The 25,608-nt window shown below is 63.1% G+C and overlaps 4 protein-coding genes across 13 annotated transcripts in view; 2 read left to right on the top strand and 2 right to left on the bottom strand.

Moving 5' to 3' along the window:
- Nucleotides 1-320: 320 nt before the first annotated feature.
- Nucleotides 321-2,759, bottom strand: BLOC1S3 (biogenesis of lysosomal organelles complex 1 subunit 3). Its single transcript, XM_047712089.1, has 2 exons — nucleotides 2,601-2,759; nucleotides 321-2,135 (listed from the first exon to the last, which is right to left on the bottom strand). Exon 2 carries the CDS (start codon nucleotides 2,124-2,126, stop codon nucleotides 1,527-1,529), a length of 600 nt encoding a protein of 199 aa, XP_047568045.1. The 5' UTR covers nucleotides 2,127-2,135; nucleotides 2,601-2,759; the 3' UTR covers nucleotides 321-1,526.
- A 275-nt stretch (nucleotides 2,760-3,034) lies between these two features.
- Nucleotides 3,035-13,578, top strand: TRAPPC6A (trafficking protein particle complex subunit 6A). Of its 4 annotated transcripts, none has more exons than XR_007124027.1 (6): nucleotides 3,035-3,236; nucleotides 6,054-6,152; nucleotides 10,974-11,041; nucleotides 11,208-11,362; nucleotides 12,078-12,161; nucleotides 13,227-13,578. XR_007124027.1 is itself a non-coding variant. In XM_047712103.1 (6 exons), the coding sequence occupies exons 1-6, from the start codon at nucleotides 3,153-3,155 to the stop codon at nucleotides 13,256-13,258; spliced, it is 480 nt and encodes a 159-aa protein (XP_047568059.1). In that variant the 5' UTR covers nucleotides 3,079-3,152; the 3' UTR covers nucleotides 13,259-13,578. The 4 variants fall into 4 exon arrangements, 1 of the variants encoding a protein (XP_047568059.1); XR_007124026.1 differs by lacking the exon at nucleotides 13,227-13,578 and adding an exon at nucleotides 12,360-12,453 and having other exon boundaries at nucleotides 3,044-3,236; XR_007124028.1 differs by lacking the exon at nucleotides 13,227-13,578 and adding an exon at nucleotides 12,360-12,453 and having other exon boundaries at nucleotides 3,048-3,236; nucleotides 11,244-11,362.
- Nucleotides 12,470-24,302, top strand: NKPD1 (NTPase KAP family P-loop domain containing 1). 4 transcript variants are annotated; one of them, XM_047712079.1, is made up of 5 exons: nucleotides 12,470-13,226; nucleotides 14,188-16,518; nucleotides 17,406-17,846; nucleotides 20,092-20,223; nucleotides 21,325-24,302. In XM_047712079.1, exons 2-5 carry the CDS (start codon nucleotides 16,419-16,421, stop codon nucleotides 23,166-23,168), a joined length of 2,517 nt encoding a protein of 838 aa, XP_047568035.1. In that variant the 5' UTR covers nucleotides 12,470-13,226; nucleotides 14,188-16,418; the 3' UTR covers nucleotides 23,169-24,302. The 4 variants fall into 4 exon arrangements, with proteins under 4 accessions (XP_047568035.1, XP_047568036.1, XP_047568037.1 ...); XM_047712080.1 differs by lacking the exon at nucleotides 12,470-13,226 and having other exon boundaries at nucleotides 13,706-15,614; nucleotides 16,401-16,518; XM_047712081.1 differs by lacking the exon at nucleotides 12,470-13,226 and having other exon boundaries at nucleotides 13,706-16,518; nucleotides 17,406-17,535; nucleotides 17,578-17,846.
- Nucleotides 24,303-24,839: 537 nt separating this feature from the next.
- The window catches only part of PPP1R37 (protein phosphatase 1 regulatory subunit 37), a 39,151-nt gene continuing 38,382 nt past the window's right edge, over nucleotides 24,840-25,608 (bottom strand). Inside the window, exon 14 of one of the 4 annotated variants that reach the window (XM_047712083.1) lies at nucleotides 24,840-25,532. The gene's annotated coding sequence lies outside the window, so the exon portion shown is untranslated. The remainder of the gene's footprint in view (nucleotides 25,533-25,608) is intronic. The other 3 variants (XM_047712084.1, XM_047712085.1, XM_047712086.1) reach the window with 3 other exon arrangements.

Raw genomic sequence — 25,608 nt, 5'->3', positions numbered from 1 at the left:
CTGTCTCCCGCAGTGGGCTGTAAGCTCTGTGAGGGCCTGGGCTGGCTGCTGGACCCCCCCCCCCCCCCCCCCCCCCCCCCCCCAGTGCCTAGCACAGGACAAGGAGCAGAGCAAATGCTCGGTAACTGTGTGCTGAGTTAACAGAATGTGAGTAAATGCAGAACCCAGGCAAAAAAAACTAGGGGGTCCCGATTTCCCGGCTAAAGCCTTACCTTTAATAGGCCCGGTAGGAGAGATCTCCCAGGGCCCCCATTCTCAGAGAAATCTTCAACAAACCTACCCCGCTTAGGTGGGGAGACAAGACAAATTCTCCATAGCAGTAAGTGTTTTGAGTTTTAATGAGACGACATAGAGCATCCTTCTTTACTTCTCTATGGGGATGGGGCTCAGATCTCAGCTTTGGGTTGGGATTACAAAGTGCGGGAGGCAGATAAATGTGAATGAGACTTAGGGGCCAGGGCTGGGGAAAGAAGAGAGGGCAGAGAGTCTGCTAACCCCAGACCCTGAGCTGAGCCAGAAATCCAAGTCCCTGTAGCCTCCAGCCGCCAACCTTGGGAACAGACACTTTGTGTGTGTGGTCCTTATCTGCCAATCGGGGTCAGAAAGCACCAAGAAGATCCATCAGGCCCTGAGTGCCACTGCCAGCCTGGAGAGTCAAGAGGAGACCCATGTTGCATCTAGAACTTGGACACAAAATGCCACCTTGGCTAGGAGGGTGGGGACGACATAACAACTTGGTCTAGTGGGACTGCTGAAGGTGCTCTCTTGGGCCTGGAAAATTGGGAGGACTCCCTTGGGTCAGGAGGGGGCCTCACCTTCCACCTGATGAAGGAAACCATGGGTGGGTGTCTGTAAAGCTCATCATCCGGTAAGTAGTATAAGCAGAAGGAGGAAGGCAAAAGACACAAAACTGATCCTAAAGCTACAGCTGGACTCAGGAAAAGGGATGGGGTCCAGGAGAGGAACTAAGCCCAGGGACTGCAAGCGAGGAGACAGCAGAACCAGGACCAGGAGATGGAACGTGGGCCAGGGCCCAGCCGGTGGGGGAGTGGGGGGTAAGGGGGTACAAAATTTCAGAGGTGCGTCTAGGACCAGAGGCAGAGCCAAGAGAGGGAAGGAGGATGCACCAGATTCTGGGGCTCCTGCGGGAAGCAAGAACCGGCCCCTGAGTAGAACCCAAAGTCAAGAAAGGCAGAGCACAGAGAGGTGAGACCCTACGACGCAGAAAGATCAAGAACTACTGGTTACCAGGGGCTGGAGCCAAGCCTCAGGGACAGGCTTGGAACCAGGGAACAGACAGGGCCAGGGGCTGGGGGTTGGAACCAGATGCTAAAGTCAGGGTAGAACCGCACAATATTACCACTCCCATCCCGTACCCCCCACCACGCGGCATTATCCAGGGGGCGAGGCTCGCCCGGAGGGTGACAGCAAGATGCGCAGGGGAGCTACACAGGGTACAGGACCAGGTCCCAGAGGCCTTGAGGACTACCCTCAGGGCGCAGTGTCAGGCGGGTAGTGGCTTCCCGCTAGGCCCTCTGTCCCGGGTCTTGCTCAGTTTCGGTCCCCGGAACGCCGCGGATGTCGGGCAGCAGGCGGCAGCCAGCCACGATGTCCAGCCGCTCGGCCAGCGCGCAGAGGTCTCCCCGAGCCAGGCGCACGCTGTGGGCCGCCGCCAACCCTGCCGCCTGGGCGGCCGCGAGCCTACTGGCCAGGGCAGCCACGTCGCGGCCAGCGCGACGGTACACGCCGCTCACCGCGGCCGCCACGTCGTGATCCAGCCGCGCCTGGCTCTCGGCCAGCCGGAGCTGCAGCAGCGAGCGCGCAGGGGCCGGCGCCGGGGTCTCCTCCGCGCCCCAAGCCTCCCCGGCAGTATCCCGCTGCACCACCAGCGCAGGCAGGTCCCCCGGCGCGGCGGTCGGCTCCGGCTCCGAGTCCGAGTCGGTTTCCGCGGCTTCCCCCGCCACCCGCAGTCCCGTGGGGCGGCCGCGCGTCGGGCCCGAGGGGCCCAGGTACAGCTCCTCCTCCGACGAGGACGCAGAAAGCTCCGAGTCCGTCTCGGCCGCCTCCCCCGGCACCACCGTCTCGGGCCTCCGCGGCGGCCTCCGCCGACGACCCTGGGACGCCATGGCGCCGAACTAGGGAGAAGAGGGGCGAAGGGACCGCATGAGAGGCGTCTGGCGGTGGTTAAAAGGCGCAGGTTCCGGATTCCCAACCCCTCCACTGACTGGCCGAGCGCTTTGGGGCCATCTGCGTTCCCTGCCTGGGCCCCAGCTTCCTCTTCTGCAAACCGGCTCATCATCCCTGCTGCCAGACATAATGGACCCGCCACCCTTTCTGTGCACTGACGGGGAAACTGAGGACCAGACAGATGCAGGCTCCGAGGCCGGAGCTCCCAGAAGCCCAACCCCAGCTCTTTCCGATTCTGCCTCCTAGCAGAGGCCACACCCACCACACCTTCCTCCGAGCCCGGGTCAGATCCGGAAGCACACGGGCTCCCCAGCTGCTCAGGGACCAGCGCCAGGGTCATAGGAAGGGTGACAGCCCCGCTGGACTCCGGGGAGGGTGCACGAGCGGGGGCGCGGTATCACCGAACACCTTACCTGGTTACCGAAGCTCCGAGCCTGCAGGATCCGCAGCGTAGCCGAAGCGCGCGGTCTCTACCGTAGTAGAAGCGGGCATGGCGGCCAAACACGTGAGCCGCTCCAGGAAAGCAAACCCCCAAAACCAGCTGTGGGGGGGGGGGGAGGGAGTGAAGAGTCACGTGAGTATAGGTAGGACCAATAGGAAAGCATCTGGGCGGGCGCTTCCGGATTCTGCTGCTCGGCGAGTGGACGAATAGAAATTTTGAAAAGCGAGGTTTGTCTCAGGTTACCAGCGATTCGGCCAATGGAAACGCTCGGCAACCCGGAAATAGACGGGAGACGAAGGAGAAGGGCGGAGATGCTGTCACGTGTGGCCAATGAAAAGAGGCCCTCCTTCTAAGCCTCTCGGGTTCACGCGCGCACCTTGTGAGCCCGGTAGGCGGGGCTAGCTTGAAACACCAATGGACGCGGGGGTGGGCGGGCTCGCACCTGGTGCAGGAGGCGGGGCTTGCCCAGCCAGGCCAATGAGAGCGCGAAGCGCTGGACGGTCGTTGGGCGCGAGGTCGGCGCATGGCGGACGCGGCGCTGTTCGAGTTTCTGCATACCGAGATGGTGGCGGAGCTGTGGGCGCACCACTCCGACCCTGGCCCTGGGGTGAGCGCCGGGCCCCGGGGGGGAGGAGACGCGGGCCGCGGCGGAAAGCGCGGATCTAGGCCCTGGGGAGCGCCGAGGGCGGGTCAACGGCCCGGGTCGAGCCCCGCCCCCGCCCCTGCCTCGCTGGGCGCAGGCTCGCTCCTCCATGAAGTGAGCGAGGCAGCTCCGGCTAAAGCTTACCTTAAGGCATAGCACAGAGTCAGCAGGCAGTAATTATGATAATTACTACTGTTGGACGTGTACCAAAGACTTACTGCCTGGGTTGAATCCCGCCTGCTCCACTAACTAGGTGTGGGAGCCAGTGACTCAATCCCCTGCGTGCCTCAGTTTCCTCATTATTAAATGGGCATTATAACAGCACCTCAGCCTCAGAGAGGGACATGTACTCTTCCAACAAACACTTATTAGGCGCCTATTGTATTCCAGGCACTGTTTCCCTGTCCTTGCGAAACTTATAGGGGAGTCAAACAAAAATACGCCACTACCTAGTGAGAAGTTCCCTAGAGAAAACTTTCGTAGAGGAGCGCCTGGGTGGTTCAGTCCATCACGCCTCTGCCTTTGGCTCAGGTCATGATCCCAGGGTCCTGGAGTCAATTCCCACTTTGGGCTCTCTGCTCAGCGGGCAGCCTACTTCCCCCTCTGCCGCTCCTGGGTATGCTTGTGCTCTCTGCTTGTGCTCTCACTCACTCTCTTTCAAGTAAATAAATAAAATCTGGAAAAAAAAAAAAAACTTCCGTAGAGTCATGAAAAGAATAGGGATGGTGGAGGAAAGCCTTTCAAGGAATAGACTGTAGGAAGTTAGCCCTGTGGTTAAGGCAGGGTGGGGGGTGAGTGGAGCACATTCCAGAAGGAAAGGAACAACAGGTGCAAAGCCCGGAGGTAGTAGCGTGCTTGGCATTTTGGAAGTTGGTTCTTCTGTGGAATAAAATGACTCAAACTTTAAAGCCCTTAGGGTGATGTCAAAGCACCTATTCCGCCCCCAGAACCTGGGAGCTCCTGTTACAAAATCTGTTACCAAAAAGAAAGGGTGGGGGAGAGAGTAAGGTGCTTGAGAAGTGATCGCCGTGATGAGTTTTATTTTCGTTATTATTCTTAGCATGATCATCCTCATCCATATGCAGGACATTTTACCTCGCTTAGGTTTTCTGGTTTAGGAGCCCCAAGGAGGGTGTTGGTTCTCAACAGTTTCCAGTTCATTCATTCCTTCCGCACACTTCATCTCTAACCTACCAAGTGTCAGGCCCTGTGGTAGGCTCTGGGAATTCCTCAGTGAAACCTACAAAACTCCTGGCCCTCCTGAAGTTGCGGGGGGCAGGGTGGCACTAAGATAAATGAATAAAGTCTAGTATGTTGAGGAAATGCCATGAGAAAGATAGAGCATGGGATAGGGAGTGCCCATTGGCATGTGTGTTGGGGGGGTGCTGGCTTGCAGTGTTGAGGTACCCCATCCAACCTGATTTTCAAGCCAGAAAGTCCGGTATCCCTGACATCAGCCTTTTCTCCCTCACCAGCAGCCCCCAAGCGGGCCCTGCCCATTCTCTTAAAACGTGTGTGCCACTTCTCCCCACCCCTGCCCTGGAGTCCAGGCCCCTCTTTGCCCCTGTACCAGCCTCCTCCCTTCTCCCTCAGCTCATTTCACCTGCTGTATCTTCACTGCATTCACATGGATTAATCCTTTGGACCTTGGCTCAAAGGCTTCCTTGGGGAAGCCTTCCCGGAGGCCCCAGCTCAAATCAGGTGTCCTTGGGACGTTCTTACAGCCCCTTCCCATGTGTCCTTGACAGCCCTATCATGCCCAAGTATGTATCTAAATTATGGGTCCACATGAGCCTTCGATTCACATCCGTCCTCCCCCCACCATCCAGACCATGCACTGTGTAGGCTCGGACAAGGTCTGCATTGATCACCACACAGTAAGTCTTGTGCACACAGTAGGTCCCCAGCATGGGTTTGTTGAAGTGGACGCAACCCCCTTCGGTGGAAGGCTTGGGGTGGGGTTTGTGACGATAAGAGTGCCTACCACAAATGAATGTTTCCTGTGCACACTCCTGGGCTTCCCACTCCAGATTTTCATTTGATCTTCCTCCTGACCCACAGAGGTCAGCACAATCCTCCCCGCTTTGTAGGCTTCAAAGCTTGAGAAGCCGAGGCTTTGATGGACAGGAGTGCTGGCTCTCAAGTGGCAGAGTCAGGAATGCAACCAGGCCTCCCACCTCCAAAGCCCGCGCTGTAAACTTGGGCCCCTTCCCTGGCACTCTCCGGGAGCATTTTAATGGGTTTCTGTGGTCAAGCAAGTGTGGGAAGTGCCACGTTACTCAGCAGTGCTCACCATGGGCTTTCAAAGCATACAAACGGGCCCAGGACCCAGTTGCCCCTGGGAGTCCCATGCTGGGGTCCTGCCCCAGAGCTCCCCAGTGCTTCCAGGGTGCAGCCAGGGGCGAGGTCCGCAGCAGCTCCCCCCACGTGCCTGCCACCTGGGAGCCCCATTTTCAGGGCCATATCAGGAGCACTGCTGTTTAGGGCACCCGGGTGGCTCAGTCAGTTGAGTATCTGCCTTCAGCTCAGGTCATGGTCATGATCCCAGGGTCCTGGGATCGAGCCCCGCATCGGGCTCTCTGCTCAGCGGGGAGCCTGCTTCCTCCTCTCTCTCTGCCTGCCTCTCTGCCTGCTTGTGATCTCTCTGTCAAATAAATAAATAAAATCTTTTTAAAAAAAGAGAGAGAGGGAGAGAGAACTGCTGTTTGCTTAGCCCTGTCTCTTCCACTCCTGGTCCCTCCTCTTTCTTCCTCTTTCTGTTCCTTCTCTTTGGTCCAACAGGTCTCCTGTCTGAACCGAATGCAGGCCTCCTTGTTGGGTACTTCTGGTGTCCCCAGCACCGTATTCTGTTGGATTCAGTCCTCAGAACGGACTTGCAAGGTAGACACTACTGTCCCATTTTACAGAGGGTGTGCTTCCCTGCAGGGGTGGGGGGCAGGGGCGAGAATCCGAGGGGAACATCAGGATGCAGGCTTCGGGCTCTGAAGCTTGCCTGTGGCTTCCAGTCTACCCCCCCTCCCCCGCACCAGCTGCCAAGTTCCTTGAGCACAGGCATGGTGGCTTGTTCCTCTGTCCCCAGAGCACACATGCCCAGGAGTCTTGGAGATTTCCATGTCCTGCCTGGTGGTCATCTGTGGCTGCTGAAAGGATTTTTCTGGACGGTTACAGGTGGAGGGCAAGACTAGCCAGAGGAGTCAGGAGGTCAAAGGGACTCTGTTATCTCAGCAGGAAAACCCCAGGGAGGAGCCGGCAGTGGTTTCTCCACCTCAGCAGCTTTAAAGATAAGGAAACCCGAGGAGTTCATTCCTCTGCAGAGCCGGCCGAGAGTGTCAGTCAGCTATGACCGGGAGCTCTGGCAGGCAGCCCGGGAGCAGACCTGCTGGGGCCGAACCTTCCCCGACCCAAGCCCAGCCGGTGCCTGTGCCAGCCTGGGCAGCTGTCAGGTGCAGCCCCCGGCCTCATCAAGAGCCAGAGGTGCCTCACAGGTGCCACCCCCGTCCCAGTCCTGGCAGAGTGGATCCCCAGGACAGAGCCCTGGAGAGGGTGCCGTGCACTTGAGGCCAGGGAGCAAGCCATGGGAGCTCAGGCTCTGTCCCTAGAGGAGCCATGGAAGGTTTAAGCTGAGGGCCGCGGGGTGCAGACCTACTTTCCAGAACGGCTTCCCAGGCCGCGCGAATGAGCCTGAAGGGACATGCGGCAGGCACGCTGCGGCAGGGGCCCGGGGCCCAGGCAGGTGCTCAGCCTGGGGTGGGAGGAATCAGTCTGGGGGTGCTTTGGGAGTGTTGGGGGGGGAGAAGGCAGGACCTGGGGGTGTCTGGGACCACCTGGGTGGATGCAAGAGGTGAGTCCAGGCCCACAGGGTGGGCGGCATGCTCATTCTTACTCGCTCACTCTCCACGCTTCTGGGGCCGTGCGCCTGGGGAAGTGAGGACGTCCCCCCTCCCCATGCTCCTCTTAAGGCAGGAGCCCAGGCAGCTCGTCCCGCAGGCCCCCCAGCTGGGCCTGCACAGATCACTGAGGGCCAGGGCAGTGGAAGAGACTGGAAGGAGCCTGGCACGCCGCCCCCCCAGTCCTGGATGCTCTTTGCGAGTCCAGGGCTCTGTTTGCTTGTTTCCCTGTCGTTGTCATCCTCCTCCTCCTCCTCCTCTTCCTCCTCCTCCTCCTCCTCAGGGCTTGGGCCTCCCTACAGGGAGCACCCTCTTCTCTTACTGTCTCTGTGATCCTTCTTCCACACGATTCCAACGCGTCTTCTTGGCCCTCGGATGAGCATTGGACGGCCTGGGTCCCTTCCATAGGACTTAGAACTTCTGTGCCAGTGTGACAGCCTGGGAGGCTTCATCCCCCTTACAGATGTGTCTGTCTGTCCACTCCCTTTGTTATTTTCACTACTGTACATCCCATTTCCCAGGGCTGCCCCTGTGACTGCCGGTTCCTCCCAGCTGGGGGGCCGCTAGGAGGGCCTTCTGGAAGGGGCTTCCCTCTGTTCCTGCATCTCGTTTCCTTTCAGTGGGCTGTTGTGCAAACTCATTTGCTTTTGGGAGGGAAGGTGGTGGGAGCCCAGAACCGCTCTGGCTCTGGCTCTGGCTCTGGGCTGGGCTGGGAGGAGGAGAGTCCCACCCAGCCTTCCTGAGAATGATAAGCCTCTAATCCCTGAAGAGCTTTTGTAGGGACTGGGGGAGGCAGGCGGGGATAGAGCCTTGGGGCTTCCCCTCCCTTCCTCCTCCACCCTTTCCCCTGTCACCTGCTCATCCTCCGCCCCTCCCTTTTCTTCTGTTCGTCCCCATCGCCTGGATCTTTCCAGTTCAGCACCTACTGCCCTGGCCTCTCACGTGGCCGGAGTCCGGCGGTGCCACGACTGTTGCCCAGTGTGGGTCACGCCACCTTTGTGAGGTAGGGCCTGCCATCAGATCCATTTCACACATGGGGAAACTGAGGCCCGGGGCCATGAGATAGCTTGCCCAAGGTCAGTAAGCAGCGGAGCCGGCCCTTGAACCCAGGCAGTCTGAAGTTCATCGAAAGGAAACCTTTCCAGACCGCCCCCCACCCCTGGAGCTCCCTGGCCCGGGTGAGGACCCTGCTGAGTCCTGGGCTGTCTGCTGAGGGCTGCTGTCCTGGCTGCGACCCAGGCTTGCGGTGCCACCCCACCCCCTTCCCGCTTTCCCGCCCCCCCACCCCAGGAGCATTCAGACTGGGGCTTTTCTCCTGGCGATGTCCCCACCTGGGCTGAAGCCACTAACACCATTAGTTCCCACATGGTTGGGGCAGAATGGTGTGCCCTCTCCCACAGCGCCCCCCCAGCCTGGTCTGCAACCCCCCCGCCCCCATCCCCATCTGTCAATGCTGTCTCCCACCCTCAAGGCCAGAGCCGCACCCCCATCCCTCTCCCTGCCTCCTTGCCTTGGTACACAGCCTCTGCTGGGCGTTCCCTCCCCTTCCCTGCCCCCTCCTCTGAGAGGCACCCCAGGGACCCCTCCTGGGGAGCTGGCTCTGCCCCACTCTGCACTGCCCTGTTCCCATCACCTGGGCACCTGTCACCCCCCACACACACCTCAGGCACAGTGGCCAGCCCCTGGGGGCCACCAGGAAATGTCTATGGAATGAATGAGAGTCTCCACGTGCCAGGCAGTCCTCAAGGACGCAGATGTGCTTGCTCAGAGAGAAGGCTGGCCCTGCCTCTTTGAGGTGCTCACCTCCAGAAGGGAGGGGACACGGGAGTGCGGCCACCCTGCCATCTGGCAGAGAAGGCTGGCTGAGGGCGTGGCAGGCAGCATTCTGGGTGCTGAATAAGTCAGCCCACGGGACAGAGCCCCTCCTTCCTGGGGCTTTCCTCCCGCCCCAGGCTGGTCACCGAGATTGACAGATGCAGAGGCGGTGAGTGACAGGGACAGAAACATTTGCTGAGCCCAGCTGGGAGCACTTGGCCCACATTTAATGCTCACGAGGACACTGGGAGGGAGGCAGCATGGCTAACACTGTCCTCTCTGTCCCAGGGAGGAGGCGGGGGCACAGGGCCCATGTCCCCCTCACTGTCTCTCATGCCAAAGGCGTGCCAGCAAGGGACCAGAGGGCTGGCAGGAAGCCAGCAGGAAGCTGTGTCCTCACCAGGTCCGGTCCCCACAGGAGGAGCACGGAATGGCAGGCAAGGGCCTAGGATCTAGGAAGCCTGGCCGAGAAGAGGGCCACCTTGCTCGAGGACACAGGCAACCTCTGCTTGGGCCTCCGTACTCCCAGTACTTCCTCCCGAGGAGGGCCACAGCCCTGGCCTCCAGCCAGGGGTGTCGTCCTGGCCACCCCCTGGCCCCTGCCTAGATGGTTTGGGAGCCAGCCCTGCCTGGGTTTAAAAGGTGCAAGGTAGCCTCAGGTGCCTGTCACCAAGCTCCTCCAAGCCCAGGTTTCCAGGTGTGAACTATGACTTCCCTTACAGTGTGGTTCAGATTAAACCAGAGGTTTGTACAAAGCAGCTGGTGCTGGTGCATGCTCGAATCCCCACTTGTCACTTTGTTGGGCCGCTGAGTGGCCCCTGCATGCCGAGGCCACCAACGACGGTGGACGGCCAGCCTGGGTCCCCACAGAGCTGGGGTCCCCCTCCACAGACGGCCCAGGATGGGGACAGGGGACCTAACCTGGGCCAGAGGAGGGGAGAAGGGCAGCCTCCGGGTGTTGGGACAGGGCCCCATGAGTGAGCGGAGAGGTACCTCTCTTGGACTAAGGAAGGCTGTCCCTGGGGGCAGGGCAGAGGGCAGCAGAGGGACAGCTGGGTCCCGGAAAGCCCTCGAGGCCTGCTGAGGAGGCCAGGACAGCGTCTCAGAGCTGGATCTAGCCAGACAGATCCTGTCCACCACTGGCATGGCTGTGCTAATGGCATGTCCTGACCCAGAAGGGCTCATGCCTGGGGACTGCTGCCCACCCCCCAGGCTCTGCTGGTTTCTTTGAGGAGCAGGATGCTTCCCTCCCTGTGCTGTCCTGGTGGTTCTGATGCCTCCCCACTCCGTCCTCTTCAGGACACCCAGAGGAAATACACACACGACTACTCTCCTTGGAGCTTGCCATCAGCCCTCACGGGTGCCCGGACACTACCTACAGCCCGCCTGCTGTCCCCTCCTCCTGTGGGCCCCTGGCCTGCCTTCCCTGAACACCGAGGGCACATCTCCTGGCCCGAGCCCCTGTGGGGCCCTCCCCGGGTTCCTGGCTGATGTGTTCAGGCATGACAATCACAATCAATTTTGAGAGCTTCCTGCTGGCCGGGCCAGGGGGGCTGTGCCCCGCCCTATGGCTCCTTGCTGCGGCCGCGTGCCTGCAGCCATACAGGCCCCTTAGCGGGTCACCTGGAGCCCTGGCCCGGGGTGACTGGTGGGCCGCCTACCCACAGGGTGCTCTGAGGACTGGAGATGCTCTGATAAGTGGCGGGTGTTCTCAGTGACAAGCATGCTGAGGCTGTGACCGGGAACACCCCCATTTTTCCTGAGGCAAGGGGGCTCTGGTCTCTAGAGCTAATGGCATCTGCGGGGGGCATTTTGAGGGACTGAAGGCATCCGAAGGCCTGGACCTGCCCTGGAAGGCGCTCCCTCCTGGCTCTCCTCAGCCCCGATTGGGCAGGGGTGGGCACACTGGTCTTAGAGGACCCTCTGAGGCTGCTATCCTGGGTGGCTCCCGGGTGGAGGTGGCCACGGGCCCCTGAGCCTCTCTTCCCTGACCTTTTAGGGACAGAAGATGAGCCTGTGTGTCCTAGAGGGCATGGGCTTCCGTGTGGGCCAGGCCCTGGGAGAGAGGTGAGAGCCGGCGCCTGCTGCCCTTGGCCAGAGGCAGGCAGCTGAGGTCGAGTCCCTTCCTGGGCCTGGGTGGTGAGGGTGGTGTTGCTCCAGAGGGGACCCCAGCTGGGCTTCCTCCCTCTTCCTCACCCTGGGCTCCCCATACCGGCCCCTCCTGGCCCCACAGCATCGGCCGGGCCCAAGCAGCTGCCCTGCCCTCCAGGCTTGCCCCAGGACACGCTGGCCTTCAGGGAGGAGCTGGACGTCCTCAAGTTCCTGTGCAAAGACCTGTGGGTGGCTGTGTTCCGAAAGCAGATGGACAGCCTCCGTACCAATCACCAGGTGTGCTGCGTGCGCCCGGGCCCAGCTTCTCAACTGCTGGTGGAACCTGACACCGAGAGGAGGCAGGAGGAGAGCCCCCCGAGGGAGGGCACAACAGGCCGGCTGTCACTGGCGGGCGGGGGGGCGTGGGGTGAGTGGGAGTGGCAGGCTGCCCTGAGCCCATTGGCAGGAGCCAGGTTTCCTGATTGGCAACACCACCCCCCTCGGGACCTCTGCCCAGTCTTCTGAGGGAACCCAGGAGGCTGCAATGTGGGGGGTGGGGGTGGTCACAGCTGTTGCCAGAATGTCCACAAGCCTCCCAGGAGGGCCAGCAAGTAGGCTCCCCTGTGGTCGGCAGCATCTCTCCAGGCACGACAGTGGGTCTCAAGCTGGTCCGAGTCCCCCCTAGGTGCCCGTGCTGTGCCAGGCCCGGCCTGCAGATTCTCCCTGAAGCCCCAGTCCCGGGAGGAAGGTCCCGGTCCGCTGTTTCCTCCGGAATTCAGGCTGCTAGAGGGCAAGACCCACACACCCCATGGGGGGATCCCTGGCCCAGCTCAGGAAGCCCCTGGGCCCTTCTGGAGCTTGGAAGGATGAGGCCCACGATGATGGGTTCAGAGGCCCGGGTCCTTCCAGACCGCAGCCCCACGGGGCAAGGGGCTCTGGGTCCTGACCTTCTGTCCCCCAGTACAAATGCACAGGCAACCCCAACCCTCACTGGGTTCTTCTCTGTCCCCAGGGGACCTACGTCCTACAGGATAACAGCTTCCCCCTCCTCACCCGGATGGCCTCAGGCCTGCAGTATCTGGAGGAAGCACCCAAGGTAGGGAAGGCACTTGGACTTGACCTCCCCCTATTTCCTCAGCACCCCTCCTCCTCGAAAGTGGGCCTCTCCTCAGGCCGAGGGGCTGGCCCATGGCCCAGGACCCCAGGGAGGAGCTGCCCCCACCGTGGAGCCCCGGCCTGGGTGTTGGCCTCCCCGCTTCCCTGGGTAACGTGTCCCCCCCAACCCCGTCCCCAGTTCTTGACCTTCACCTGCGGCCTTCTGCGAGGCACCCTCAGCACCCTGGGCATCAAGAGCCTGGTCACCGCCTCCGTGGCATCCCTGCCCACCTGTGAGTCATCGGGGAGGGGCCCTCCCTGTCCTTCCGGTGAAGTGGGGCTCTGGAACTTTCCTCTCCCTGCTCCCCCAGCTCTGGGAGGCGGGGCCAGGCTGCTGAGAGCTTAAGTCAGCCCATCTGCACCCTTGGCCCTGTGATGCCCCCTCTGCACCCCCAGCCTACTTCCCTAGCAGCCCTGGAGCAGAGAACCTCCAAAGGACGAAAAGCTGGTCTAGTGGTTGTGAACGTTATTCTGGGTGGACGTGACGGAAGTCAGCCTGCTTGATGCTCGCTGGGGGCCCCCAAAGGGCAGCCAGGGCCCGTGGATTGCAGCCAGCCTGGCGGGGTGTCCTCCTGACCCCCAGGGGCCTCCATCGGACTAGCTGAAGCTTCATACCTCCCTCGGACCATCCTGCCCTCTGCTCTTCCCCACACACACACACCCGCCCTGAGGTGTCTGTTCCTCTGCTGGTCCCCCTGGCCAACTCAGGGCGGGGGACCTGAGGCCAAGTGGGCAGGACCTGAGCAGCACTGTGCCCCGCAAGCCGGGCCCCTCCCCAGCAGCCTGCATGCTTGACCTTCCTGCTTCTCATCACCCACACGGTGATAGGATGTGGGCCAGGTGGGCGGGGAGCAGCAACCCCTTGGACTACCCCGAGGCCCAGCGCAAGGCCCCCCAGTCTGCTGGTGCGGCGCCGGGAGGCGCAGCTCTGAGCCGCTCTGAGCTGTGCTCTCTGCCTCGTCCCCCACATCCCAGCCTCGAGCTGAAGCCCGCCCTTCTCTTCCAGGTAAGTTCCAGGTGGTGATCCAGAAAACCTGAGGAGCGCCCCCGCTGCCAGCCCACTCCGCTGAGCCTCACAGCCCCCGCTGGCCCGGGGACCTCGGAGCCCCACCTTTGGGGGTGGCCAGAGGGCTCGCGCTGGGGACCCCGGGCTCTAGGGTGATGGACAAGTGGGAGGGGGGATGGTGCAGTGGGGCCAACCGCTCTAGGGTATCACATGTGCTCCCCAGGCGGGTATCACAGAGAGGTCGGGGTGTCCTGGGAACGAGGTGGCCCAGGTTGGGCCAGTGTGAAGGGATCCCTACGTTGGGCCCCTTGCTCTGCATGGCAGCTGTCCAGTAAAGGTTCTGTGTGTGGAACCAGATGTGAAGTGAAGGTGGGGGGGCGTCACCCTGAGTGCTGCGGGGGAGGGGCATCTGTGAAGTGACTTTCACAGGTCCTGCAGGGGTTGGGGGGGCAGAGCCCCCCGCGTGGCTCCCCACCCCTTATTCCCGTCCCTTGCAGGCCCCTTGCCGTTAGGTTTGCCTAAGCCCTGGTGCTCCACCTCCCGCCCTGCACCGCTGGCGAGGGAGGGTGGCCCCGGCAGCCCTGCCAGCCTCAACAAGTCTGGGGCCGTCCTGGCCCTCTTCCTGGGGAGCGGGGCTGAGGCCACCCAGAGCGTGGGCAGGGGCAGGCCTGGGGTTACCAGAACCAAAAGAGAGGGGGACATGGGCCAGACACCCTGGGAGAAAGAATCCCCACCGGTGGGTGCGGGCTCCCCATACCTCTAGAGTCCTGTGAAGACAGCCCGTCTGGCCCAGCCCAGAAAACCTGCACCCCACATTTGCTGCCCTCCCCCCACTCCCCCGACTCCTGCCCCCTCTGAGGCACCCAGTTACCCCCCTCGACCTCTGCTGACCACCACCCCTCAGCCCCTGAGCGGGGGGGTCCCCTTAGACAGCTTCTTCCTGCCCTGTGTGTTTCCTTAGGTTCCAACGCACTTCTTGGGTCCCTCCGGGTCTCTCTGCCCAGTACAGAGCTTGGCAGATGTTTCCCCGATGAACTGGTCATTCGGCTAAACTGTGGGCAGGTGAACGGGGGCGCAGAGGGTCGGCACTCTCCTGCCCTCAGGAAGCTCTGGGCTCGTCCTGGAGGTTCCCCCACACACTCAGCCCTCACTCAGACATACTAGACTGCTGCGGGGTGGGAGGGGGTGGGCAGAGTTCCCAGCTGGGGGAGGGCAGGGAGGAAGCCTTCCCAGGTGAAGCAGCTTGAAGACCTGGGGAGGAGAGACGGGACTGGCCCCCAGCAGACGGAAGGATGCTTGGCTCTGGCTGCAGGGGGCAGGGTCCGGTCACCCAGACCCCTACAGGGACATCCTGCTGGCCCCGATGGGGTCCCTTTTCTCTTGTCCCGGGCGCTCTTTGGTGGTAGCCTGTCCCATCCCCACCAGCTCACCCAGCTCCCCTGGCAGTGACTGTTCGCCCCGTCATGCCAGCAACTGAAGGGACACGGGTCTGGAGAGCAGACCCCACACCCCACGCACAATGGAAAGACCCTCTTACTTAGCCCTGCCCCTGCTCTCAGTGCTCTGAGAACAATCTGCGAGGCATCCAGGGCCTCACGCGCCCGCTGCACAAACCCCAGCTTCCAGAACACCCGCTGTGCCTCCACGGGACTGAGACAAGGAACTTTAGCTCTTGGGAACCTCAGTTTCCTCATCTGTAATGGGGCATCACAGCCACCCCGCCGGGGTGTGGTGAGGAAGAGGGGCTAACTAGGGGGCAGGTGCATAAACCATGTGCAGTCCCTGGTAAGCCTTCACCCGCATGCCAGCGTCCTCCTAGGAGAAGCATCTAGAGCCGCCCGGTAAATGGGTCAGTCCATGCCAGCGCACGTTAGCTGCGGGCGTTCCTAAGTGCCTGGCGCTGTGCTCAGCGGACTCCTCCTGACAACTACGGGACAGTGGTTGTCCCTGGGCCACTCAGCAATGAGGAAGCCGGGGCTCAGAGAGGTGAAGTCACTTGCTTGAAGTCACACAGCTGAGCCCTGGAGGAACTGGCATTCGAACCCAGGATTGTTTTCCTCTCTCAGCCCTGGACTCTTAATCCACTGCCCCCAAGTCCCGTGGCCCCGGGGGTAGAGTCTGAGGACACACACCCCCTGCCGGCTGGCCACCTTCCTCCTTTACCTGTGGTACCATGCCCAGGGGGCAGTCCCCAGTCCTCGAGAGCTGAGTGCGAGCAGGCAGGGCGGACGCTCCAGGGACGATGGGGACGGGGCGGGGACAGGGCGGGCAAACCGGTCGGGCGGCTGGCACCGGCGGGGCCTCTCTCCAGTGGGGCCTGTGCCGGTGAGGCTGGCGCAGCAGCTCGGCAGGGCCGGCGGGGAGCTGGGGCCGAGAGGCTGCCATCAGGTAGGTCCGCGGGACCCTGGGTGAGGGGTGGGCGGGCAGGGGGCCCCAACCCTCACTGAGCCCCAACTCCTCACCTTTCCTCTGCCCCTCAGCGTCGCTTGCCTCCCCCCACCAGCATCCTTCTCTCGCTTCTGCTTTCGACTCTTCACAGTTTCAGCCCGTGCGCCCTGTCTCGCCCTGAGCCTGCTAAGGCTCTACCCCATGTGTCCCATCCTGATTGAATGTGTTCCCCCGGAATTCCGCTCCCCACTCCCGCCCTCATTCAGGCCCTAGATGCACCAGCCCCGAAATTTCAGTCACTCGGTGGCGATGGTGGCGGCTCGGGGGCTCCCTGCTCTCCCCGCGCTGGTTACGCGTCCTGTCCTGCGGCGCCAGCCCACACCTCCCACAGCGCACCCCCCAATACCTGGTGGTCCCCTGAGTTTACTCCACCACCCCTGGGCTCCCGTGTTTCCCCACATCTGCTTGGCACCTCCATTGTCCAGGCCTCTTGGAAACTCCCGGGGGCTCTCAAACACCCAATCACCAACCTGGGAAATCTCACACACCCTGAATTAGCCCCCAGCACCCCCATAACCCTTCTCCGTTCTCCCCCATCTAGCTGCGCTGGGGGTCCTGGTCACTCACTTTTACTCTGAAGAGCACCGCCACCCCACCTGGTGACCCAGGACCCCAACATCAGGGACGGGGTCTCTCACCTGTCCCAGGTCACATCCCGGGGGTGGGCTCTATCCGGCCAGCACCCGTGCGGGGCACTGAGTCCACTCTCACCCTCCCCTGGAGCAGGTCCCCGCCGCCGCCGCCATGCACAAACACTACACCGTCCGCTTCGCCAAGGGCACCCTGCCCCTTCGGACCCCCACTGAGGGCTACTTCTTGGACCCAGAGTTGGGGCAGCAAAAAGGTAGGGTTTCAGTCCTGGCAGGGAGTGTGGCCTGTGAGTGGGGGGGGCTGCTGAGGGGATGGTCGAGCAGAAGGGGAACCTCAGGCCCCAGGCGAGAGGAGCTCCTGGCACTCCCCACATAAAGGGGTCGTGGTGGGGGGCGTGCAGACCCCAGGGAGCCCGCACGTGTGACCCCAGATGGGAATGTCAGCAGGGGGCCCACCCAGCCTAGCCTCCCCGTCGCCGCATGGGTAAGATGCCCCTACCCCAAATCGCGGGGCCTGTGAGGGCTTCACCCCAACCTGGGGTGGCGGTGTGGAGAGAGCGCAAGCTCCCCCCACCGCTGAGTGTGTATGAGTGGGGGGACAGTTTCCAGGGGGTGGTGACCACAGGTGCTCCTACTGGGAGGGTGAGGGGTGCGGACAGTTATCTCCCATGGGGCCAGTTCAGCCTCTTGAGGTCCCCGCCTCCCAGGGAAGCCCCTCCTTCCCACCAGCCTTGCCCAATTCTGGGTACGAGGCCCACCCCCTTCAGTCCCCACCCTGTCCCCTCTCCATGGCCACCTCCCATCACCCCAGACTCCTCTGGACCTAACCAGGCCGGTTCCCAATGGGTTCCTTTCTGCCCCCCCCCAACTGGAGGGACACCCCCCTCAAGGACTCCAAGGCATTTTTCCCACTCGTGCCCCTCACCTGGCTAAGCCCAGGCTTCTGCCCCTCTCCTCTGCAGCCCCAACAGAGCACAGAGACTGCCCCCCAACCCATATCTCCTCATTTTCTCTGATTTCTCCGGGGCCTCTGTGGAGGGACCAGCCCCAGCCTCCCCTTGAAGCCTCGGACCTGGTTCCTGCCAGTGCCCCCCAGGGGTCAGGGACCCAGGCCCAGTCACCCCCACTTCCTTCCTTCCAGGATGCCGTCACCAGTGGTGCCATGACCCAGCGGCCCTTCGCGCCCACGGGCCCTGTCGGCTGCCCCCACAGGTGTGCTGGCAGCTGGCCTACCACAGCCACCGGGGGGGTGTCAGCGGCTGCCGCCAGGGCCCCCAGCCCCCCAGCCTGCAGCAGCAGTGGCAGCCCCAGCCCCCGCCTCCCAGCCCCCTGCGGCAGCGGCTCTGCTCCGGTCCAGGGGCCCGGAAGGGGCCACCTGCAACCGCTGCGGCCTCCAGGCAGCCGGCCAACGCCCCCCAGCTGCCCCCCGAGCCCATCATCTCGCCCCCCGCGGCACCTGCCATGGCCAGCAGCGGCCCGGCCCCACGCTCTGCAGCTGGCACCCTCCTGGAGCCCAGCAGACACCCTGCCGCCCGCCCCCTGCCTGCCCCAGCGGCCTGTGGCCCCTTCACCTACAGCTCTGGTGCTCACCCAGCCTTCCCCTGGGCTCTGTCCCTGCTGCCTCTCTACCCGCCCGGGCCTCTGGCCCCTCGGCCTGCCCTCCTCGCTCTGCTCCCTGTCTGGGAGGGTGCTTGCCCTTGACTCTGGGCCCCCTGGGCAGCGGCCTCTGCTTCACCTGTTGCTTTACCTGTCCAAAGCTGCCAGGCCAGGTGTGTCCCTGGTGCCTCGTCCTGGGCTAGCGGGTGGGTCCGGGCCCAGGCTGTTTCCCTCTGCTGACAGCCTGACTCTGCTTTCTCTCTGCCTGGTCCGCCCCGCCCTGAACCCCCAGTCCAGGGGACCAGAGAGGACTTGGGGCAGGGCGGGTGACAGCAGGAGGCTTGCTGGCCAGCTCGGGGATGGGAGAGAGGGGCAGCGGTGGGGGAGTGGCCTAGGGGCTGGAAAGAACGATGTGGCAAGGGGGAGGGATCTCTTCACTCACTCACTCACTCACTCATTCATCCATCCATCCATCCATCTGTCCCGTGACTAGGTATTGGACGTGTGGGGGGGGGCTGCTGGAGGCTGTAGGGAGCAGGGCAGCACCTGCTGTCTCCACAGAGCGCTGCGGGGAGGTGGGCGCAGGAAGGCAGAATTTTAGTGTGTCACCCGGTGATAACTACGCTGGGGGCAAACAGCAGCAGAGGTAAGGGCATGACAGGGTTTGCAAATTACATCGGGTCCCCAATCAGGCAAGCTGCCGTTAGGGCAACATTTGAGCAAAGTCGCGGCAGGATGGGCCTGCTCCTGGGACCGGGACCGTGACAAGGTCCGTGTGTGGGGAGGGCCAGATGGGGCCATACCCCGGGGACCCTTGTGAGGGCTGGGGCTTTGAGCCCTGGGGCAAGTGGGAGCCACGAGGAACGTGAGCTGGCGTGGGATCTAACAGGAGCATGGAGCATGGGAAGCAGGAGTTGTGGGGGGGGTAGGTGCTAGTAGCGGGACGCGGGGCCACATGGCTGGTTTACAGGTCTGCCTTGAAAGGAGAGCAACCGTTGAACAGGGACTCAGGCTCCAGGTCAGGTGGCCCCTCATCCCTGCAGGCTCTGGGCCCCGCTGCCCATTTTAGATGCAGAAGCAGAGCCCCAGTGAGGTGAGGTCACCCAGCCACCAGGAAGAGTGGGGTCAGAGCTGCCCAGGGGCCACCCCCACTTGGCCGATCTTGCTGGGCCCTCCTGCTGCCCTCCATGCCTCCAGGCCAGGCCCTGACCCTCCAGGAGGGAGGGATCCCACAGCCCCCCAGGCCCCTGGGGATGTCAGGTGTATTATCCCCAATACGAACCAGGAGGCTGGCCCAGGGCTGCCCAGAGCTGAGCCCTTCCTTTTTGGTGCCCCAATTCCATTCAAAGAAGTAGCACTTGGTGGGGGGCCCCCGGGGAGGGGGCAGGATGTCCTCAGCCGAGTGGACACTGTGAGGCTTGGTGCGTGGTACAAGGACTTCAACTTGAATTTGCTCCCTAAACAGTCATTCCAGACCATGGCACTGACCAAGGGCCCACCCCAGGCCTGACCCTTTGGCATCCATGCTGCCTGGTGTCTCTGTACCTCCTCTTCATAGGGAGGGACTGAGGCTCTCGGGGCTCATGCAGAAAAGGGGGCATAGCCAGGCCCAAGAGGCGGGTCTGCCTGGGCTCGGGGCGGATGAGAGGCAGTCGGCATGGGGTTCTAGAGAGGGAGTGAGGTCAGGGCCAAGGGATGGACAGGAAGCAGAGAGGAGCCGGGATTGTCTGCCCTGGAGTCAGGCTAGCAACGCAGACAGGAACTGACACGAGAAACTTCTGGGGCGTGCCAAGAGGCACTTTAAGCATCTGAGGGCTTCGAGTCCCAAGAGAGGCCCATGGGAAATTTCCGGGGGAACCACGGGTTGGAGGCTGAACCTAGTGACCTAGGGCCGGCCTGATCAGCCCAAATCCCTTGGGCCTCTGTGCTGGGGGTCAGTGGGCAGTCTAGCCTCCCAGCCTTGACCTGGTGGATCTGGGGTCAGCTCCTCCTGGGGTGCTCAGAGGGACACATCAGACCCCAGAGAAGGGAGTTGCGTGGCTACTGCCCCAGAAACCTCCGTCTGCAGGCCTGACCTGAGTCAGCTGGGGGAGTGGGGCAGAGGGGTACCGGCGGAGGGAGGGGCTGAGGGTGGGCTCTGTGGCGGGCGGGCGGGAGGGAGGAGGGTGGTGCTTGGCTAGCCTCGCTGACTCAGTTTCCCCTCCTTCCCCCTTCCCCAACCTGGCCCTCAGATATCCTGACAGAAGATGATGTCTACTGCAGCTGTCTGGCCAAGACACTCTGCCACGTGCCTGTCCCTGTGACCGTGGGTTTCTACGCCCCCTTTGGCTGCCGCCTGCACATGATGCTGGACAAGATCACCGGTGAGGCTCCGTGTGTACTGGGGGAAGTGGGAGTAAGGGAAACGGGGGCCCTGGTTCCTGCCCAGCTTCAGGCTACCCCCAGTCCCGCTCACTCCCGAGGCCAGCTGGGTCCCAGTCCAGATGCCTGTGAGTCATTTTTAACCAGGTTCCTCCTGATGCCCACAGCTTCTGTCTCCATGTCTCTGCTCATTTCCTCTCTGGCCTCCTGGGCAACAGTCCCATCCCCTCCCCTGCCAGATCCATGCCAAGGAATCACCCAGACCCATCTCTTTTCAGCACTGGCCCAGGGCCTGGTGCCCACAGGAGCCCCAGCAGGTAGAGGTTGACCCATCACACGGGCCGAAAGGTGGCCAGGGTCCAGAGCAGCTCGGACCTGGTTTAAGCTCTGCTCAGACCCCAGCCCCGACTGTGGCCAGAGCACCTACCAGACAAGCCTTCATCTGCTCTTGTGTTGTCACGGAGCAATAAACAGCGTCCCGGGACAAAACTCCCGGTTATAAGGCAAAAGCAAACAGCATTCTGGACCTCCTCCTCCAGTGCTAGGCGTTTCCATTCATTCATTCACTGACCTCAATAGCAGATGGACCCTGCCCCAGCCTCTCGTGATCCATCCTTCAGACATTCCCCAGCCCTTCCTTGGTGCCCAGGGTACACAGGATGACCAAGAGCCCTGCCCTTCCTGAGAGGAAGACAAACCTGGCCCCAGAGAGTGATGACCCAACAGTGGGTAAGGTTGGGGTGGCGGAGCCCAGGAGGCACCTGACCCAGCCTGGGGATCAGGGAGGGCTTCCTGGAGGAGGAGGAGCATTAAGCCAGGAAGATCAGACACAGGCTGATCTGGGCAGCAGACTCTGCTGCCCAGCCTTTCGCTTCCTCAGCACCTCGCACGCATGCCTGCCTTCCTTTGGGGCTTCCTCCCTCGCCCCTTCCGGCCCTCTCTCCTCCCGGAGCACCGCTTTTGCCCACCTCGGACCTCAGGCCCGCCCCCAGACCTGCCCCTTCCCCCGCCGCCGCCGGAGCTTCCGTGCCGGCCCCGCCCCGCGCCGCCCCGCCACTCGCTCCGTGCCGCGCGCGCCCTAAGTCCCCCTTCCCTCCCCGCAGCGCTGATGCAGCAGGAGGCGGCCCAGCGGGAGGCAGAGGAGCTGCGGCGCGTGCGGTGGCAGCCGCGGCCCGTGCGCGGCTGGGGCTTCCCGCGGCTGCTCTGGTACCTGGTGTTCCTGCAGCCCGTCATCACCGAGCTGCACCTGCGCCGCAAGAACGTCAAGTTCCTCTTCATCCGCTTCAGCGCCTGGCAGTACGCGGGCACGGACAAGCTGTGGGCCGGCCTGGTGACCACGCTGTGCGAGGGCATCCGCCACCACTACGGCGCGCTGCCCTTCAGCGTGTACTCGGTGCTGGGCAACAAGCCGGCCGCCACGCCGGGCTTCTGCCAGCGCGAGTGGCACTGCCGGCGCCGCGTGTGCCTGGCGCTGCTGGCGCTGCTGGCGGCGCTCAGCCTCGGCGTGGGCCTGCTCTACCTGTCGGTGGGCGCCCGCGCCCCGGGCCATGGCGCCGCCGGCGGCAGCCTGCTGCGGGTGTTCGGCGGCGCGGCCACCACGCTGTCGGGCTCGGGGCTGCTCATGGCCGTGTACTCGGTGGGCAAGCACCTGTTCGTGAGCCAGCGCAAGAAGATCGAGCGGCTGGTGTCGCGCGAGAAGTTCGGCAGCCAGCTGGGCTTCATGTGCGAGGTGAAGAAGGAGGTGGAGCTGCTCACGGACTTCCTGTGCTTCCTGGAGATCTACCAGCGGCGGCGGCTGCGCGTCGTGCTCGAGGTCACCGGGCTGGACACGTGCTACCCGGAGCGCGTGGTGGGCGTGCTCAACGCCATCAACACGCTGCTGTCCGACAGCCACGCGCCCTTCATCTTCATCCTGGTGGTGGACCCCAGCATCCTGGCCGCGTGCCTCGAGAGCGCCGGCTCCATGAAGGGCACGGCGGACAACGGCTACCTCTTCCTCAACCGCACCGTCACGCTGCCCTTCTCCGTGCCCATCATGGGCCGCCGCACCAAGCTGCAGTTCCTGCACGACGCTGTGCAGAGCCGCGACGACCTGCTCTACCGCGAGATGACGCGCAAGCTGCGGCCGGGCGGCGCAGGGGGCGGCGGGGGCGGCAGGGGCGGCCGCGGCGAGGGCGCGCAGCTCCTGGCCGTGGAGACGCAGGCGGCTAGCGAGCGCGCGCAGAGCCGCATAGACGCCCAGGCTGCGCGCCGCATCCAGGAGGCGCTCTTCTGCCTGCACGACGAGCGCGACTGCCTCTATGAGTACGTGCCCGACAACGTGGTGTCCATGCGGCGCATCGTCAACACCGTGCCCATCACCGTGCGCCTGCTGCAGCAGCAGGACGGGGACTTCGCGGGCCCCACGCCGCGACAGGCGGTGGCTTGGGTCGTGCTGGCCAACCAGTGGCCGTGCCGCCTCAGCTGGGTGCTGCAGTGCCTGGAGGACCGGCAGCAGGCGGGGGGCGCGCCCGAGGCCGGAGCGCGCCTCTGGAACGTGTTCTGCGACAACAGCCGCGAGCTGCACTCCATGACCAAGGCGTTGCAGAACGTGCTGGACTTGGACGGTGACCCCGAGCTTTTCGAACGCTTCCTGGGCTCCGACTTCCCTTTCACCGTGGCCGAGGCACAGACCCTGCTGCGCTGCACCGTGAATCTGGACCACTCCATCCGCCGCCGCATGGGCCTCATCCGGGCGGTCAGTGCGCTCAAGCCGCCCAGCCCGCCCAAGTCCCCCGCCCACGAAGGCCCCCACGATGCCGGCGGAGCCAACCATGTCCCCGGAGCCAACCATGCCCCCGGGGCCTTCCGGTCAGGTCAGGGCTCTGGGCATGTGCCAGCGCATGCTGGCGAAGCCCACCAGCCCTGGGACCAGGGGCATGGAGGCAAGTCAAGACCCGTGGCCTGAGAACCCTTACAGCCCAGGTGGGCCTTGAAAGAGTTCCCCAGGAGCAGCGGGAGGGAACCGCTGCTCCATCTACCCGGACGAGGGGGCAAGGGGGTCTGCAGGGAGGCCAGTGGTGGCCACCCCCACCCCCTCCGGGTGAACCTGTGAGCCACAGAGAGCTGTTCGTGGTTGCAGCGAACAGAGCCAGCATCGGAGAGCTAGTGCCAGAGGACCAGTGAAGAACCCCGGGTTCAAGTGCAATAAATGGAGATGTGAAAGCCCCTGCTGGTCTCCATGTCCTGGGCTCCCTGGCCTGGCAGGGACTGGGAAGCAGCCCCGCCCCATCCCGCCAAGCCCTGTCACCCCCAGGGAGTCAGGCAGCTTTAGCAGGCGGTCCCATTGCTGGCCTCCCTGGTGGCAGGAGGCGTTGCGGGGGTGGTGGGTGAGGCCACTGAGGCCGGGTTGACTCAGGCAATGGAGAGCGCCTAGGCCTCAGGGGATCTAGGTCCTTGTCCCCACGCCCTGGCCTGCCCCAGTGCAGGCAGGGCAGGAGCTGGCATTTCTGAGGGTAGTGTCCCGGTGACCTCAGCAGGTTGCTCCACTCGAGGGGTGGCTCCGGTCTGGTGTGATGAATTAATTAGGGCTCGCTGACAGCTCTGCTTCACGGGCCAGGGATGGCCTCCAAGCGGACCCAGGGCGGAGAGCTGGCCTGTGACTTCCGTGGGGGCGGCCAGCTTAGCTGCATGGCCAAGCCGGTGGGACAAACCTGCACCCACCTGGAGAGGTTCTCCAATGGCAGCGGGGGGGCCTGCCCAAGAACAATGCCCTTCAGAGACACGTGGTCCCCGTGACAGGTTGGTGTCTACAGGCGTCCTATTGGGGCCGGTTAAGTCCCTTCCCTTTGGCCTCCCTTCAGCCCATTTGGCTCGGGCTTCCGTTTCTCACCACCTCCAGTCCAGGCCAACAGACTAGCAGCAGGCATAGGCAGGCGCTAACTAGCCAGCAGACGGCTGTGGGCCGGGAGCATGGCTGTGGACCCCAGGCCCCCGGGAGGAGCGTGGAAATACCATCTCCCATGCTGCGGCACAGAGATCTTTACATCTAGCCCAGTCACAGAATGGATGCAGTGTCTTCACAAGCTCCAGGGCTGTCTGGGTGGCTTAGCACAGAAATGTGTTCTCTCCGTTCCAAGGCCTGATGTCTGAAAATGTGTCGGCAGGGCCACGTGCCCATGGAAACGTGGAGCGTCTACAGCCTCTGGGCAAAAGCTGGGGCCTAGTCCCTCTAAGCCATGGCGGGCTCATCTCCATGGCACCCTGGGAGCCTAGGCCTGATGCTAGAAGGTATCTGGGGGGTTGCTTCCCTCTGGAGAAACAGGACTGTGAACTATTTGAGAGCGGAGGTACAGGGGCACAGACACAGCAAAAAAATTGCGGGGGAGTGCACCGGGGCAGGGAGCGTGGTGGGAAATGTGGCTTTTGCCTTCCCGGCCTCCCTGCTTTCCCCTGGCATGAGCCCTGCAGATGGTCCTGGGAGCTGGCTGGCCCCTGCCCTCCCAGCTCCTTGGGCTCACAGCTCCCGCAGGGGGCGCTCCCCCACCCCTCAACCTCGCAGATCCGCACAAGCAGAGAGCAGGCAAGTGTGGTGAACCCAGCTCTGGTTTATTAGAAAAGGTGTGAACAGAGTTGCACCAACAGGAGTAGCCCCTCCCCCACCCCCCCACCTGTACCCCCCCCCTACACCACCCACCCCCGCCACGGGTTGTAGTGCCTCTCAGGGCGCAGCTTCAAGGGGCCTGGACAGCAGGGTCTCTAGAACCCTGGCTGCTCCCCACCCCAGCTCCCTGATAGATTTATTGCACTTAAGAGAAAGAAAGCTCTGATCCTCTGCTCCCAGCTCCCCCCCACCCCACCCCCAGCCCTGGCCCTCACCCTGCCTGGGGCTGCTCTACCAATTTCCACCACCACCGTTCACCGCCCCTCCCTTGTCATGCCTCCTGCCTGGCGCTGCACCCAGGGACACCGGGGGCCATCCCACCACCACCCAGGACTCCTGCCCTCCACGGGGCAAGCCTGGCCAAACAGGCCATCTGGAAAAGGCGTCCAGCCTTGTGGCTGATGTCCTCGGAGAGAGCGCTCCTCCCATCCCCCCAGCCCAGAGCCTTCGAGTGCTGGACACAGAGATACTGCTTAAGACAGGGCAGGGAGGCCAATCCCTGCGGCTCCTGCGCTCTGTGTAGTGTTGCTGTGGGGGGCAGGGGTCCCCAGGAAGGCCCCCCACACCCCTGGTGGCCCAGGCCTCAGGAAGGCTGGGGCTGGGGGTGAGGGTGAGCAGATTCTCATGGCTCTGGCCTCAGCTCATCGAAGACTGACCGGAAAAAAGGAACTTGGGGAGAAGAGGGGGGAGGGCCTGTCAGAGCCAGGGGCTCTACTGCCAGCCCCCAGAACCCCTGCCCTCTGGC

The sequence above is a fragment of the Lutra lutra genome, chromosome 17 (genome assembly GCF_902655055.1).
Source record: "Lutra lutra chromosome 17, mLutLut1.2, whole genome shotgun sequence".
NCBI lineage: Eukaryota > Metazoa > Chordata > Mammalia > Carnivora > Mustelidae > Lutra > Lutra lutra.
This window is presented reverse-complemented; position numbering and strand designations above follow the sequence as displayed.